The 15,020-nt window shown below is 51.1% G+C and overlaps 7 protein-coding genes across 7 annotated transcripts; 5 read left to right on the forward strand and 2 right to left on the reverse strand.

Annotated features, from left to right (window-relative positions):
* Positions 1-667: 667 nt before the first annotated feature.
* On the forward strand, positions 668-2,858 carry ASPZODRAFT_20648 (hypothetical protein; the record flags this gene model as incomplete). The annotated part of the gene is made up of 4 exons (XM_022727636.1): positions 668-1,478; positions 1,544-1,708; positions 1,759-2,384; positions 2,448-2,858. 4 exons carry the CDS (start codon positions 668-670, stop codon positions 2,856-2,858), a joined length of 2,013 nt encoding a protein of 670 aa, XP_022576765.1.
* A 267-nt stretch (positions 2,859-3,125) lies between these two features.
* On the forward strand, positions 3,126-4,191 carry ASPZODRAFT_170280 (hypothetical protein; the record flags this gene model as incomplete). The annotated part of the gene is made up of 2 exons (XM_022726936.1): positions 3,126-3,502; positions 3,639-4,191. 2 exons carry the CDS (start codon positions 3,126-3,128, stop codon positions 4,180-4,182), a joined length of 921 nt encoding a protein of 306 aa, XP_022576766.1. The 3' UTR covers positions 4,183-4,191.
* Positions 4,192-4,905: 714 nt separating this feature from the next.
* On the forward strand, positions 4,906-6,947 carry ASPZODRAFT_105533 (hypothetical protein; the record flags this gene model as incomplete). Its single annotated transcript, XM_022720905.1, has 11 exons — positions 4,906-4,988; positions 5,045-5,472; positions 5,518-5,596; positions 5,653-5,754; positions 5,802-5,888; positions 5,934-6,005; positions 6,051-6,218; positions 6,273-6,374; positions 6,427-6,597; positions 6,650-6,747; positions 6,792-6,947. The coding sequence occupies 11 exons, from the start codon at positions 4,906-4,908 to the stop codon at positions 6,920-6,922; spliced, it is 1,521 nt and encodes a 506-aa protein (XP_022576767.1). The 3' UTR covers positions 6,923-6,947.
* A 179-nt stretch (positions 6,948-7,126) lies between these two features.
* Positions 7,127-8,889, reverse strand: ASPZODRAFT_77375 (hypothetical protein; the record flags this gene model as incomplete). Its single annotated transcript, XM_022730165.1, has 5 exons — positions 7,127-7,525; positions 7,573-8,005; positions 8,067-8,194; positions 8,247-8,627; positions 8,680-8,889. The coding sequence occupies 5 exons, from the start codon at positions 8,887-8,889 to the stop codon at positions 7,127-7,129; spliced, it is 1,551 nt and encodes a 516-aa protein (XP_022576768.1).
* Positions 8,890-9,185: 296 nt separating this feature from the next.
* Positions 9,186-10,832, forward strand: ASPZODRAFT_77400 (hypothetical protein; the record flags this gene model as incomplete). The annotated part of the gene is made up of 5 exons (XM_022730167.1): positions 9,186-9,499; positions 9,569-9,907; positions 9,957-10,040; positions 10,090-10,263; positions 10,316-10,832. The coding sequence occupies 5 exons, from the start codon at positions 9,186-9,188 to the stop codon at positions 10,830-10,832; spliced, it is 1,428 nt and encodes a 475-aa protein (XP_022576769.1).
* Positions 10,833-11,144: 312 nt separating this feature from the next.
* Positions 11,145-13,117, reverse strand: ASPZODRAFT_20653 (hypothetical protein; the record flags this gene model as incomplete). The annotated part of the gene is made up of 9 exons (XM_022727639.1): positions 11,145-11,230; positions 11,278-11,679; positions 11,730-12,102; positions 12,156-12,279; positions 12,328-12,335; positions 12,382-12,474; positions 12,544-12,778; positions 12,827-12,956; positions 13,009-13,117. 9 exons carry the CDS (start codon positions 13,115-13,117, stop codon positions 11,145-11,147), a joined length of 1,560 nt encoding a protein of 519 aa, XP_022576770.1.
* Positions 13,118-13,464: 347 nt separating this feature from the next.
* ASPZODRAFT_137401 (hypothetical protein) lies at positions 13,465-14,737 on the forward strand. The gene has a single exon (XM_022724305.1). The coding sequence runs from the start codon at positions 13,497-13,499 to the stop codon at positions 14,697-14,699; it is 1,203 nt and encodes a 400-aa protein (XP_022576771.1). The 5' UTR covers positions 13,465-13,496; the 3' UTR covers positions 14,700-14,737.
* Positions 14,738-15,020: the final 283 nt, after the last annotated feature.

Here is a 15,020-nt window from a genome sequence, read left to right on the forward strand (position 1 = left end):
TGCGGGGAACCTCGGGCCTTTTATCGTGACTCGGCCCAGGCTTATCATTCAATAACCCAATTACCAATTCCCCAGCGATAGGCTTAGCGGAAGAGGTTGGATTCCAAAATTTTCAAAAATCTTATGTATCCCTGCACACTGATAATTCATTATATTATTATTATATTATTACTATAATATATAGAAAAATATATAAGCTCAAGACTATACTCCGTAGATTAGTAAATTATCCTTATTGATTCTACATCAATGATGCAATTCCTTGAACCCCAGGTGATTCCGGTGACTCTTGACGAGTTAATATTAAAAGTAGCTACTCGTAGACTTATCTAGCTAGGTAAGTAAGTGTCATTATAGAGGCCATAATCTAACAGTTTTTAAAGAAATTAATTATATAATCCTGCTGTTCCAACAAAGTCCGCCTCCTCCCCCGCTTATCGCCAGCCGGGCCCTGCCGATAAGCCCGGCACAGGCCCAGATAAGCACAACTTAGGGCTTCTGAGTGGATCGACTCGGTGTCGCTGGACACGGGCTCTGTAGGGCCCGGCAGGGGTGACTCGGCTCCCCAGAGGCTTTATTAAGGCCGCGCAAACGACGAGTCTACATCTTCTTTCCATCAACCAATTCTTTCTTTCTTGACCAGTTCAGTATTTCTTCCGCTGCAAACATGTCCGCCCATCCCTTGGACCCCGCCACCCCCGAGGAAATCCAGCGGGCGACCGACCTGGTCAAGGCCGCCTATGCTGGCGTCCCGCTGCACTTCAAGGCCGCCGGCCTGGAGGAGCCCCCCAAGGCCCAGATGGTCGAGTATCTCGACGCCGAGCACAACAACCGGCCGCTGCCCTACATGCCGCGCTGCGTCTTCCTCATCTGGTACATCAAGCGCACCCCGCGTCTCTTCGAGGCCATTGTCGATGTCACCGGCAACCAGATCGTCCACCATGTCGAGCTGCCGCGCGACTTCCACGGCCCCGTCGACCGCACCGAGATGAACGAGGCCGCCCAGGTGGTCATGGCCGACCCCCGCGTCAAGGAGGAGATCAAGCGCCTCAAGATCGACGACACCACCGTCGTCCTGGACCCCTGGGACTACGGCGTCGACGGCACCGAGACCCAGGAGCGCCACACCCAGGTCTTCATGTACATGCGCAACCCGGACAACAACGACCCGGACTCCAACCACTACTGCTTCCCCCTGGACTTCATGGTCATCGTCGACCTGTGCGCCATGAAGGTCAAGAAGATCATCCGCCTGCCCCTGGGCGCCGACGCCAGCACCACCGCCGGCCAGAACGTGCCCCATCGCCGCACCAACCCCTACGAGGCCGAGTACGACCACCGCCTGCAGAAGAACCCCCCGCGCACCACCATGAAGCCCTACCAGGTTGTCCAGCCCGAGGGCGCCTCCTTCACCGTCACCGGCCACCTCATCGAGTGGGAGAAGTGGCGCTTCCGTGTCGGCTTCAACTGGCGTGAGGGTATGATCCCACTCTCGCCTTGCCTCTTGCTTGATTTGTTTCTTGATGCTGACTTGACTCCCCAGGCTTGACTCTTCACGATCTCTCCTTTGATGGAACCAGCGCCTTCTACCGTCTGTCGCTCTCGGAGATGTTCGTCCCCTACGGCGACCCCCGTAACCCCATCTACCGCAAGGGTGCCTTTGATCTGGGCAACGTCGGTGCCGGTGTCACCGCCAACAACCTTCAGCGTAAGTCCTATCCTGATGTGCTCTATAGAGAATGGAAGCTCATGGTTTAGTCGGCTGTGACTGTCTCGGCATGATCAAGTACATCGACGGCTGCGTCGTGGCCGCCGATGGCACGCCGGCGCCTCGCCCCAACGCCATCTGCATCCACGAGGTCGACAACGGCATCCAGTGGAAGCACACCAACCACCGCACCGGCAAGGCCACCGTCGTGCGCAAGCGCCAGCTGGTGCTGCAGACCATCATCACCGTCGCCAACTACGAGTACATCTTCATGTGGTACTTTGACCAGTCCGGTGAGATCACCTTCGAGACCCGCGCCACCGGTATCCTCTCCACCCAGCCCATCGGCGAGAAGGTCAAGGTCCCCTGGGGCGCCCGCGTCGCCGACGGCGTCATGGCCCCCTACCACCAGCATCTGTTCAATCTGCGCATCGACCCCGCCGTCGGTGGCCATCTCAACAGCTTTGCCTCGACCGACTCGGTCGCCATCGACTGGGACGAGGAGCTCAACCCCCTCGGCACCGGCTACATCACCCAGCAGACCATCCTCGACCGTGCCGGCCACGTCGAAGACGACATCTCCAAGGGCCGTGTCTTCAAGATCCTCAACGAGAACATCGAGAACCCCGTCTCGCTCACTCCCATCGGCTACAAGCTGGTTCCTCTCCGCTCTCAGGTAAGCCACATCTATCTATCCATTTGGAACCCTCTGTTCTGTATTCAATCAGCTAATTGGCAGCTCCTCCTCGCCAAACCCGGCACCTGGCACGACCGCCGCTCCGAGTTCTGCGAGCACTCCATCTGGGTCACCAAGCACAAGGACCGCCAGCTGTTCCCCGCGGGTGACTACACCAACCAGTCGCTGGGCGGCACCGGCATCAAGTCGTGGCTGGCTCAGGGCCGCGATGTCGTCCGCAACCAGGACATTGTCATCTGGCACACCTTCGGCTTCACCCACAACCCCCGTACCGAGGACTTCCCCATCATGCCTGCCGAGATTGGCCAGGTCCATCTGAAGCCGTACAACTTCGCCCTCTACAACCCCACCAACGACGTGCCCCCTTCGAACCAGGCGTTCAACCAGAGCACCGAGTACAAGCCCGCTGCTGATGCCCAGACATCGAGCTGCTGCATCCGGGGGAACCTGTGATATATTGCACTTTAGATTTCTTCTCATGATTAAAAATATGCATTTATACAGTTTAGCAATGAATACTTTTATTACTCCTTAAACAGCTCTACATCTTATGCTAGTCAAATATATCTAAACACTCTTGGTCATTTCACTGACTATTCCATCATATCCAATAGCCAGTCAATTATACCCATGGTCATTGATTCTTACATAATGCAGTAGTCTACCCCACCATCATCTTATAAGAACATATTCCCTCATTGACATTCCTGTAGCAACACAATGGATCCTGTTGAATCATTCATTGAACCACACACAGCCCTGGGCGAGAGCCCGCTGTGGCGAGCATCAGACCAGACTCTGCACTATCTCGACGTCCTCAACAACACAATCCATATCCTCGACCTGTCCTCCACCTCGTACGCACGCCGCAAGATCCAGTGCCCGGAGCCAGTTGCGTCTATGAACTTTTGCCGCCAGGGTGGATATATCTTATGCACTTTCACTGGCGTTGTTAAACTTGGTGAGGATGGCACCTGGACGGAGCTGGTTAAGGTCATCCCGAGCGAGCAGCAGGCATCAGTCCGGCTGAATGACAGCGCTGTCGATCCCCTGGGCCGCCTGTGGTTTGGGTCCATTGATAAATGCCTTGATGAGTCGTACGTTCTTTTTATTTTTCGTGAGATTATTTTGAAAAAAAAAAAAAAAAAAAAAAAAAAAAAAAAATTCTCTATATTCAGTTTTTAATAAAAAAAAAAAAAAAAAAAAAAGAAAGAAAATCAGCTAAAGATGCAGTGATTTGGCCCGCCCTGTGGTCCCTACCGGATATAAACCCGCGGGCTGTCTATATCGATACGACCCGGACGACACTCTCCATGTCCAGGAGGATGGGGGTATTGTCTGCTCGAATGGGATCGGCTGGACCGCCGACCAGACAACCATGTTCCATACAGACTCATACCGCCAACTGGTCTGGGCTTACGATTTCGATCAAACTACAGGAGAAGTTGCCAATAGGCGAGTACACGTTGACCGCAGTGGGCAGCAGGGAGAACCCGATGGGTTGATCGTCGACTCGGAGGGGAACGTCTTTACCTTCATCTGGGACGCTTCTCTTGTGGAGAAATACGATAGAGGCGGCCGCTTACTGCAAACCTGGACCTTGAATGCACCGAGTGTTACGCATGGCGCATGGGTTGGCCAGGAGATGCAAGATATTATCGTCACGACTGCAATGAAGAACACAGGTGAATGTTCAGATGAGGGCGGCGGCTTGTTCCGCCTGGAAAATGTCACCCTGGGCCGAGGTGTGGAAAAGACATATTGGGGTGAATTATGATTAAATGGCTATCATTACTCTCTTACTATCTTGATTGTATATGCTATATAGCTATTTCTATATTTCTCACATTGTTGTTCTGCTACTATGTATTCCCTATTTGCCTATTAGAGCCTAACACATAGATAGCCAAAGGACAATCTCTTTGATATCGATTACAACCTTACACAGCCCCTAGGCTCTACAAAAGCAATTAACTGATTAGCTGAACCATCACCATTGGAAGATAATCAATTGGATTACACCCACTACTTAATCCTGCTCTAATGATATCACAAACTATATACTAGAAATTGCCTTGTGGCATAATCCTTGTTTATATAAGTCTGTTATATTGAGAACTCCCCTATATAGAGTGAGATAACCATACTAGGAGCTTCATATTCTGCATGCCATGTGGTTTCTCTAGGGATACCCTCCTACAGTATATGAGGCTACTACCCCAGTTTTTGGAATACTAAAATAAAGTTTACTTTGATAGGCCAAAATTAAAAGATAGGGGTGGATCCTTTAGATACGCATTGAGATATCCTTGACTCGGCCTGATCAAATTGACTCGGCCCAGTTGTAGTGTGAGATAACGCTGACTAAATATGCTTGCATTTTATGCCGTTGTTGTATAATTATCTCGGAATTCAGGTAGTTTTTTTTTTATATTATTTTCATTTTTGTCCTTTTTTTCATGACAATATGGCAGATACTCAGCTACCCCCAGAGAGCACCATGGGAACCGATGTGGACCAGCGGGCGCTGAAGAAGAAGTTTGGATTTGTCTCTCAGCTTGGCTTGGCGTTTGTGGTGCTCACGTGAGTGTCTTGGTAACCTTTTGCACTCTAACCTAATCAATCAACTGACTGGCAAGAACATGGACGTCCATGGCGGCGTCGATGAACATCGCATTGCCCTCCGGCGGCCCTGTGGCCATTCTATACGGCCTGATTGTCTCTGGCGTCCTGACCATGGCGGTGGCCCTGAGCCTGGCAGAGATCTGCTCTGTCTATCCCACAAATGGAGCCCAGTATGAGTGGACAGCCATCCTGGCTCCACCCAAGTACCGCCGCATCCTCAGTTACATCTGCGGGTGGATCGTCACTGCTTCGTGGTGGGCCCTGGCCGCCACTGGGCCGTCTCTGTTTGGCACCATGCTGGTGGGACTCATTCGTCTCTTCAATGAAGACTATATCTTTCACCGCTGGCATCAATTCCTCCTGTACATGGTCGTGGAGGTTTCGGCGTTCATAATTAATACCTTTATGACGCCATTGATTCCGTTTCTCAGTGAACTGTCCTGTAAGTTCTTCAATTAAAATTAACGACAAAAACTGATGGTAAAAGTGTACATCTCATTGGCTGGATTTGTTTCCATCTCGATTGCCCTGTTGGTCTTGACCAAAGACTCCTATCAATCAGCCGAGTACGTGTATTCCATAGATGCAAAGCCTTATACTTTAATATTAATGACAGATACAGATTTGTTTTTACTGGTTTTTTGAATGAGACTGGCTGGAGTAATGGTCTGGCATGGATTCTGGGCCTGTTGCAAAGCTGTTTTTCCCTGACAGCATATGATGCGTACGATGCTCCATTTTTGTGTTGTGCTTCAATACTGAAATATCCAGAGTGGCACACCTGGTGGAAGAAATGCCCCATCCGAGAAGGGACGCGCCGAGGACGATCATAATTGCGGTTGCGTTGGGGACATTTACGTATGTTCGGATTCCCTACTCAAAACTCCCTAAGCTAATAGGCAGCGGCTTGATCTTTTCGATTTGCATTCTGTTCGCGGCGCAGAATGTGGATGATATAGTGACATCGACCTACACGTACGTTCAAGTTACTTGACTATATCATTCAACGCTAATCCTCAGGCCGATTGTTGCCGTCTTCTACCAAGCCGCAGGCTCCCGCTGGGGCGCAGTTGGTCTCTGTTTAGTGATTATCTACATCATCTGGTTCTCAGCATCCGAGGTGGTCACCTCCTCTGCCCGGTTGAACGCCGCTTTTGCCTACCATCAGGGTCTCCCATTCAGCCCAGTGTGAGTTGGTCCAAAATATTGAAAATAAATAAAAAGCTAACCGACTATGACCAGGTTTGCGCGGATCAATAAAAGACTAGACCTGCCTTTTAATTCAATGGTCCTCACTATTTTCATGGTCACCGTCTTTGGTCTCATCTACTTGGGGACTCCAGCGTGAGTAATGTATATACTTTTATATTAGATTTGCTCTGATCTCATTATTTAGTGCCTTCAATGCGATAGTGAGCGCCTGTGTCGTCGGGCTAAATTGCAGCTATGCAATGCCAATCGCCATGCTTGTCTTCCGCGGACGCCATATCCTCCCCCGAGGGCCATTCAGTCTAGGCCGTTATGGCTACAGTATCAATGTGATTGCCTTCGTCTTCCTCATGGTGACGTACGTACTCGGAACAATCAATTTTAATGCTCAATGCTCATCAATGAACTAGCAATGTCTTTTTCTTGTTCCCACCGGACAGCCATCCGACTGGGTCGACCATGAACTACGCAATTGTCGCTATTGCTGTCGTCTTCCTCTTCGCAGCAGGTATGTTGTTTCCACCATTTCATCTTTCATGTCTGACGTTTTAGTCTACTGGGCTGTGCATGGCCGGAAAGTGTACCAAGCTCCCCAAGTTCTGGACGGGTTGGAATGCGCCAGCGAGACCATTCAAGCAGATACCAAGGAGGGCCAGGTTGAGGATACAGAGGGCATGTCGTAGCTTTGTAATTGGTTCATGTTTAGGGATACTTATTTATTCCATAGTATACAACATGTAGAGTCTTTATGCATATTCTAAATATGATTCTACTACTATACTTGGATATCTTATTCTACGAGATTGTGCCGTCATACTTTGATGATTCAGTGTATGCATATGTTGAAATATCAAGTTCACACTAAGAACAGGAGATCTCAAGTCAAACTAATTCTTCATTGCTTGTTCTATTAATCTTGTCACAGCAAGACACTTCTCATCTTCGAAGCGTCTGGTCACCAATTGCAGCGAGACTGGAGCATCCTTGTACATTTCTGGCCCCGGATACAGGCTATGGTTGAAGCTGTCCTTCTCATTCATCGGCGAATAGGTGGAATCTGCTTGATCCAGTTCCGCATCCACGCGGGCCACTGGGAAGGCGATGGCCGGGTATTCCAGCAGATTCCAGTGGGAGGTGTAACCCCAATACTTGGCTTGGTCGTGAGGAGGAGCACACCCCGGGCCAACTGGACAGAGGATGGCGTCGACGACATGCCCATCATCCTTTCCGGTGGACAGCCAGAGATTGTTATACATCGCTCGATATGCATTTCGTTTCGTTTTGAGCTAAACAATCAGCCCTATTCTGGTCCTATTTCTACATCTCTGCTTACCTCCCAAACCTCCTGGACACTGCGTGCGCGAATGTTGGTTTCCGTCAAGAGCCACTCAGTCAAAGGTAGGGCGGGCTCATCGCCGAGAGCCAGGATCTCACGCACTCGCTGGCCGCCGTCTTCGAAATAGAGCGCACTGGTGATTTCCCAGGCCTCTTCGTGTCCTTCTGGCTTCCAGTCCACGACGGTGACCCCGGCATCTCTCAGGGCGCTGACCACTGACTTCAATGCCCGAGTGATAGGCGGGTGCGGGTTGACAACCCCGTCAGACCACATCACAGCGATCTTCAAGTTGGATGGGAGACTGATCTCTCTCCACGGGACTGGGACAAGTGTGTTTTCTTCCATCCATGGTGACTGGCCTAGATAGGCCTTCATGAACAGTTCTATACCCGCCAGAGAGGGCGACAGCGGACCAAGACAACCGATAATACTGTTAACATCAGTAAGAATCAATACAAAATACGCAGCATGGCGAGGTGGAAAGATAATACCCCTCCTGGCCAGATATTGTGCCCATTGTCCCCGTATTCCCAATCCGAAAGGGAGTAGGCTTGAAGCCATACACGCCGCAGTTTGCTGCTGGGCAACGGATCGAGCCGCCAATGTCGCCACCGATTCCCTGGACATCAGTATGCCGCCGAGATTGTCAGATTGAGACTATAACAACTTACGAGAGCACTCCCACCCAAGACTATTAATGCGCCCTCCCCCCCAGAGCTCCCTCCGCTGGTCAAGTTGCGGTTCCAGGGGTTCAAAGTACGGCCGTACAGGTTGCTGTTCGTCTCGAGATGCATGGCAGTCTGCGGCTGCGTCGTGCGGGCGATGATGACCGCGCCTGCATCCTCCAGCCGCCGATTCAGGCTGCAGGGCGGGCCTTGCGGTCTATCCCGCCAGGCCACGAATGAGTTGGTCGTCACTCTGCCCTCGAACCCGAACTGTTCCTTTACGGAAACGGGGATACCGTGCAACGGACCCAGTGGCTGGGGGAGGGAGTCCAGGTATCGAGCCCGTTCAATTGCATACTCGGGCAGCAGACCTGTCACGCAGTTGACCTGTCAATGAGCTATGATTCCATCCATCATCCCTACATGTGTACTGTCTTACCAATTCCTGTGCTAACGCAGCGCGGCGGAGAAATGCGCGGACAACCGTCTCGCATGAGAAGCGGCGGGTCTGTATAGCCTCCGTTATCTGGGGGGCATCCAGGGAGGTGATCTCGACTTCTTCCCGGGTGAGAACCTGCTGTGGGATTCCCTGGACGTTCAATGGGAGGGGGTCTGGGACGTCCCAGTCTGCCTTGGTTTCCGAAGCCATGAAAGTAAAATTGTGCCGTGTGATTGCAGGATTCTCCATTTTTGCTTTGCCTATCTTTATCCCTCTTTCATATCTCTCTCTTCCACCTTCACCTGGGCCGAGTCATATCTTTCTAAACTGACTTTTGACTCGGCCCGCAGGATCGAGATAAGTTCCTCCATCCTGAATCCTGGGGATTCCTGATCCCCGCACTTGCGACCCCTGTATATAAAATTGTTTCTATACAAAGTATAGAACTAGACTTCTAGATTTACTGTTGAGGATGTGTGTATTCAACATCCCTTAGATATAGCTCCATGGACATCAAACCCCTTTCCCCCGTGTCTAGCAAGAAAGACGGCACACATGTGTCCATTAGTGAGGACGATGCCTTGCAGAATGTCCTGGTCGAATATTCAGCCTATTCACGGGAGCAGATTGCAGCCATTGAACGGCGCCTGAAGCTCAAGCTGGACCTGCGCCTCTTCTCCTGCTTAATCATAATGTACATTCTCAACTACATCGACCGCAACGCACTTCCCATCGCGAAGCTCGTCGGCATCGAGAGTGAATTGGGCTTGAGTTCTACAGACTACGCCTCGTGTCTCTCTATCCTATATGTCGGATATTTGTATGTACCAGGGTCTTTGAATATGCCCCTATATCCATACACATATATGCTAAGTACACAAATATACAGGCTCATGCAGATCCCGAGCAATTTGATGCTCTCTCGCATGCGTCCATCGCTGTATCTGCCCGGGGCAATGATCATCTGGGGCTGTGTCTCGGCCTCGACGGCCGCAACTCATAACTTTGCGCAGTTGATGGGCGTCCGGCTGGTGCTCGGCTTCTTCGAAGCCCCCTTTTTCGCCGGCGCCGTCTTTCTCTGTTCTAGCTGGTATAAAGCCAGCGAGCTGAGCCTGCGCATTGCCATCCTCTTTGGTGGCAGTATGCTTTCTGGTTCGTTTGGCAGTCTCATGGCTCTGGGTATCACCGACACCATGGCCGGTGTCCATGGGTTGTCCAGTTGGCGCTGGTTTGTACACTCTACCTTGTTGTTATGATAGATCTACTGACATTTCCAGGTTATTCATCATTGAAGGAGGAATGACAATTGGATTTGCCATTCTGTCCATGTTCATCCTTCCTAACTATCCCCATAACACGCGGTAAGTCAACATCCACAGCTTGGTACTGGAATCTTCTAATGGTGTCTAGATGGCTCAGCAAGGAAGAAGCCGTCGTTGCCCAGGTTCGCCTACTCGATGAGCTGGGGAATGAAGGCGACGATTCTTCCTTCTGGCAGGGAATGTCTTTGATGCTCTCTGACCCCAAGGCCTGGATTATGATGACCAACCACCTTCTCATCACCATCACCGCCAGCTTCACCAAGTTAGCCAGATCTAAGCCCTCTCACCCTTCTCTATTCCCCGCTGATCTGTAGTTTCTTCCCAACCATCATGGCCACCCTCGGGTTCGATACTCGGATCACATACGCCCTGCTCTCTGTCCCCTACCTGACCGGCCTCTGCATCGTGCTGTTGACTTGCTGGTACGCCGACCGCCAGCGTCAGCGCGCATACTGGATCGTAGGAAATCTCGCCGTCTGCATGGTGGGCATCGCCATCGTGGGAGGCACACTGAACATCCCGGCCCGTCTGATTGCCTCTATTCTAATGGTCTCGGGCGTCACCTCCGCCTCCAACATCAACCTAGCCTGGATCGGCACGTCGATCCCCTCCCCCAAGGGCAAGCGTGCCGCCGCTGTCGCTGCCGTCAATATGGTCGGCAATCTGGGTAACGTCATCGGTAGCTATCTCTTCCCCGACAATCAGGCTCCTCGATATCCTATGGCGCTGGGAGTCGAGGGAGGTGGCGCCATTCTTGCCATCATCGGCGTTTTGCTCTATCGACTCTATCTCGCCCGCCAGAATCAGAACTCTTTTGCCTATGTTCTGTAATACCTGAATCTCGAGGTGACATGTCTAGATTTACAATAATATACAAATGAAATAACAGGATTTCAAACACTTTAATAATATATCTGCATCGCAATAAATATATTATTAATATATTTTCACCGAGTTGCGGCGAACTAGTATTGCTCTTGCCCTAACCCTAAACAAGATTTCTCGAAATGGATATTTTCCCAACAAGAGAGTTATCATTACAGCTATGGCAAAAGAGACTTTTATAATGAACTCTGTAGTATATAGAAGCAGTCTCAGTTATTCATAAAAGTCATTATTCATCACTAGTTATAACTATACAAGTTATAGCATCGCATTGCTCAGGACAAGCGCTTCAGTCTGATTCTGCACAGCCCCTGCGAGATCACGATGAATTTTTCGAAACACCTCTATAGACAAGTTAGTAAAACAAACCATCTCCATCAAGACGACATACTGTATGTTTGCTGGCGCACGGCGGCCTCAGCCCCCGACAGCGAGGAGGCAACGTTATACACCAGATTTGCCTGCTGGGTGGCCCCCATGCCGGCGAGGGTATGCCAGTAGTCCCGCGGCTGGTCAAAGTCATTGTCGGTGACCTGGCTGAGATAGCTGGTGACGTTTGCAACCCATTCCATGTGCTCAGCGCTCGCCCGGTACTGGCGCGGCGCAACGATTTGTGGCCCGTACCGGCTGGGGAAGTAGTTGGGCAGGTTGCCCAGATTGAGAATGTTGCTGGCACCATCACGTCGAGTCGGGTTGTATGAGTACACAGGGCGGTTGACGGGCAGCTGGGGGAAGTTGATGCCCAGCCGATATCGTTGTGTGTCGCCGTAGGGGAAGAGTCGGACCTGAAGGACTGGAAATAATAAGCACTTGATAAAGCTTGAAAACGGGAGCGAGAGGTACTTGGATCTGAAGAAACATCCCAGCCAGGGACGAGGTTGGCGACCTGGAAGGCCGACTGCTCGACCTCGGCAAAGTAGTTGGCCGGGTTGCGGTTGAGGGTGATGCGCCCAAAGGGAATCAGTGGATAGTCCTTCTCTGGCAGCTCCCGGGTGGCATCGAAGATGTTGACCGACGAGGTCACCGCATCCCCGGGCCGGATGATCTGGGCATAGGCAGTCCAGGAGGGAAAGTCGCCGGCATCAATGGCTGTGTACAGATCGCGGGTTGCAAAGTCCGGATCAACGCCGATGAGGCGCGTCATCTGGTCTTGGGTGAGGTTCCGCACGCCTTGGTCAGTCTTGAGGGCGATCCGAACGTAATGGAAGTTACCGTCCTGGGGCAGTCAGACAGACACCATGGTTGACGGGACCAAAGGGTTTGTCTTACCGGTTGGGTGAATCGGTACGTGTTGATGCTGTGGATGTCCGTGTAGCGGTATGACCAGGGAGTGCCTTGGTCACTAAACAGACGCATGAGGAAGTTGTATCCTTCCGGGTTCTGATTGAAGAAGCTAATATCATCAGTAGAAGATATTTAGTACAAGATATGTTGTACTTACTCCCAGAACTATAGGATATCAGTACATTCAAATCATAGGCGTCTTGAAACTTACCACGCTGGCATTCTTCAGGTTGCTTGACGGATCGCGTTTCTGGGCGTGCGTGAAGGAGGGAAACTTGGCCGGATCTCGAAGGGGGAACATTGGCTGTAGATTGAAAGTGAGAATAAGCGAATGAATAAAAAAAGTAAACAATTAGAGGTTGTTTCAACTCACAGCGCCAAAGAACAGCCAGTCGAGATTCCCTTCCTCAGTATATAGTTTAAAGGCAAACCCCCGCGAGTCACGAACATTATCGGCAGATCCCTTCTCGCCTGCAACGGTAGAGAAGCGAGCAAAGAGAGGCGTCTGTTTGCCCACCTTGTTTAAAAAGGCAAGGCTGGTCAAGTTGGTGATGTCGTGTGTTGTCTCAAAGACCCCGTATGCCCCGGAACCTTTGGCATGGACCACTCTACCTCATGTTATACAGGCTCTTTGAGCACATCAAACGCAGACTCACCTCTCTGGGATGCGTTCATGGGTGACATGGGTCAAGACGTCGATCAGGTTGATGTCCTGAAGAAGCACTTTGCCATCAAGCTCGTTGTTTCCCAGCCGCACCAAGCCCTGAGGGTTATCAATGGGGCATCCTGAGGGGCTTAGAGTTAGGGGGAACCTTATCACCAGGGGTAACGGCCTTACCATTGGACAGAGTGTAGTAATCCTCTCCAGGGCCTGGCAAGGACTGATCAGAGACATTCAAGGCAATGCTTTGTCCAAGCAGGACAAGGTAAAGGATGATTCGCGTCATTGTAATCGTCATTTTCTCAGTGGTTGGCTATAGGTGATACTCCTCTACTTCCCCCATGAATTTATACCCAGATTCCACACAGTGACCGCCTCTTGGGCCTGATTCCGAGCTCGCCCTCGCCGCCCCTATCTCCTGCCCTTGCGTAGACGATGTTGCATCAGAAAGACCCCATGATGAGCACTCTCCGGATGGATGACCACCACTGTTGCATCCCTCAGATACACCGACAAGACAAGGGATGGCCTGGACCTGGGGGAAAAATACCTCATGATGATTATCCAGCAGATAAATAGCGTTCTGTGTTCAGTGAAGGGATACATCGCCACCATTCATCAACCCTTGATAGGCTTTTATCTCAATCAAGAGCCCTATTTCCAACATGTTGACCCTTCTAACTGCTCTTCTTCCATATGCCTTCCTTCCCACTGCTTATGGCGCCTGTATCAACGCCAGCTCCAACCCCAAGGCAGTGTACACCATGACCAATGATGTCCCCAATAGTATCTTGGCTTTTGCTGTGTCCACAAACCTCAGCCTGGAAATCCCCGTGAGCGTAGCCACAGGTGGAAATGGCGGCCAGAGCATCGCCAAGGGCGTCCCCAACTATCCTGATACATTGGCCAGCGGCCATAGCGTTGAGGTGTTTGACCGGTACCTGTTCAACGTCAACGCCGGCTCCAACTCGGTCTCCATGTTCGAGATCGCCATCACCGACCCAACACAGCTACGTCTGCTCGGGGCCTTCCCTGCCCCCGGTGACTTTCCAGTTTCGCTGGCTGTTGCGCACTCTATTGTCTGTGTCGGCTTCGCGGGCGCCCGCACCGGCGTCAGTTGTGCCCCCTGGGATTCCACGGGCATCGGTTCCTTTGACCTCATCCGTCCTACGGCAAGCAACGACACCCGGCAGGTCACTCCACCAGATGTGAGCTTTGATATTGCCTGTCTGACGGACATTCTCTTCACGGGCGATGGTTCCGCTCTGGTCGCCGTCGCGACGGGCTCCAATATCTCCACGGACAGCACTCTCACTGTCTGGCCCCTGGATTACACAACCGGCCAGCTTGCGCTTGAGGAGAGCGGAAGGGCTTCCCTACCAGGCATTCGGGTTGGCTTCAGCGGCGCCAGTCTCCCCGGCACGTCGCAGCTTTTCCTCACCGACGGTCTCACAGGGGCTTTTGTTGTTGACACTGCTTCCCTCTACCATGGTGATGATGATGATGATGATGATGATGATGATGTTTTGCTGTCACATACTGTTGTGCCTGGTCAGATCGCCTCTTGCTGGGCGCAGGTGCATGAGGAAACAGGGCTGGGTTTCATTGCCGACTCAAACCTCAACCGCTTCGTCCAGGTGGACGTCTCAACCGGTGAGATCCGACGCACTTTCAATTCAACCAACGGAAATGACGGCTATCTCGATGTGAAGATTGTGGGAGACACTCTCTTTGCGCTCGGGGTTCGTGAACAGCCTCGAGCCAAGTTCATCAGTGTCTTTGATCTGGCGGGGGATGTCGGCGATGTTGAGAATGTGCCTATTCCAGGAGGTGATGTGTTGGGCATGGGGTTGGCTGTGTTTGTCTGATATGTATTCCATAGGAACTCAATATCAACCAATATAAGACATTCAGTTTGATATTGATCCAGGCATAGCTTGAAATAGGGTTGTCATAGCCAATATGAGACCTAATATATCTTAATTCATATAAATAATGCTGTATTCTGCTCTTTAAGCCTTTTATCATATTGCTAATGTTATCTCCTTCACCTGTACTAATAATAGCTAATTCACCTCAGAACATGATCCTATTCTATACCATTGCTTACTAATAGATTTATTATAGAGAAAATACTCCGTATACAACTGTCAAAGCAGCTCATCTCTGTGTAACCTGCTAGGAATACC

Source organism: Penicilliopsis zonata, assembly GCF_001890105.1.
Source record: "Penicilliopsis zonata CBS 506.65 unplaced genomic scaffold ASPZOscaffold_34, whole genome shotgun sequence".
Classification (NCBI taxonomy): Eukaryota; Fungi; Ascomycota; class Eurotiomycetes; order Eurotiales; family Aspergillaceae; genus Penicilliopsis; species Penicilliopsis zonata.

Coding starts and splice junctions, on each gene's coding strand:
- ASPZODRAFT_137401 (XM_022724305.1), top strand. CDS start 13,497: ATGTTGACCCTTCTAACTGCTCTTCTTCCATATGCCTTCCTTCCCACT.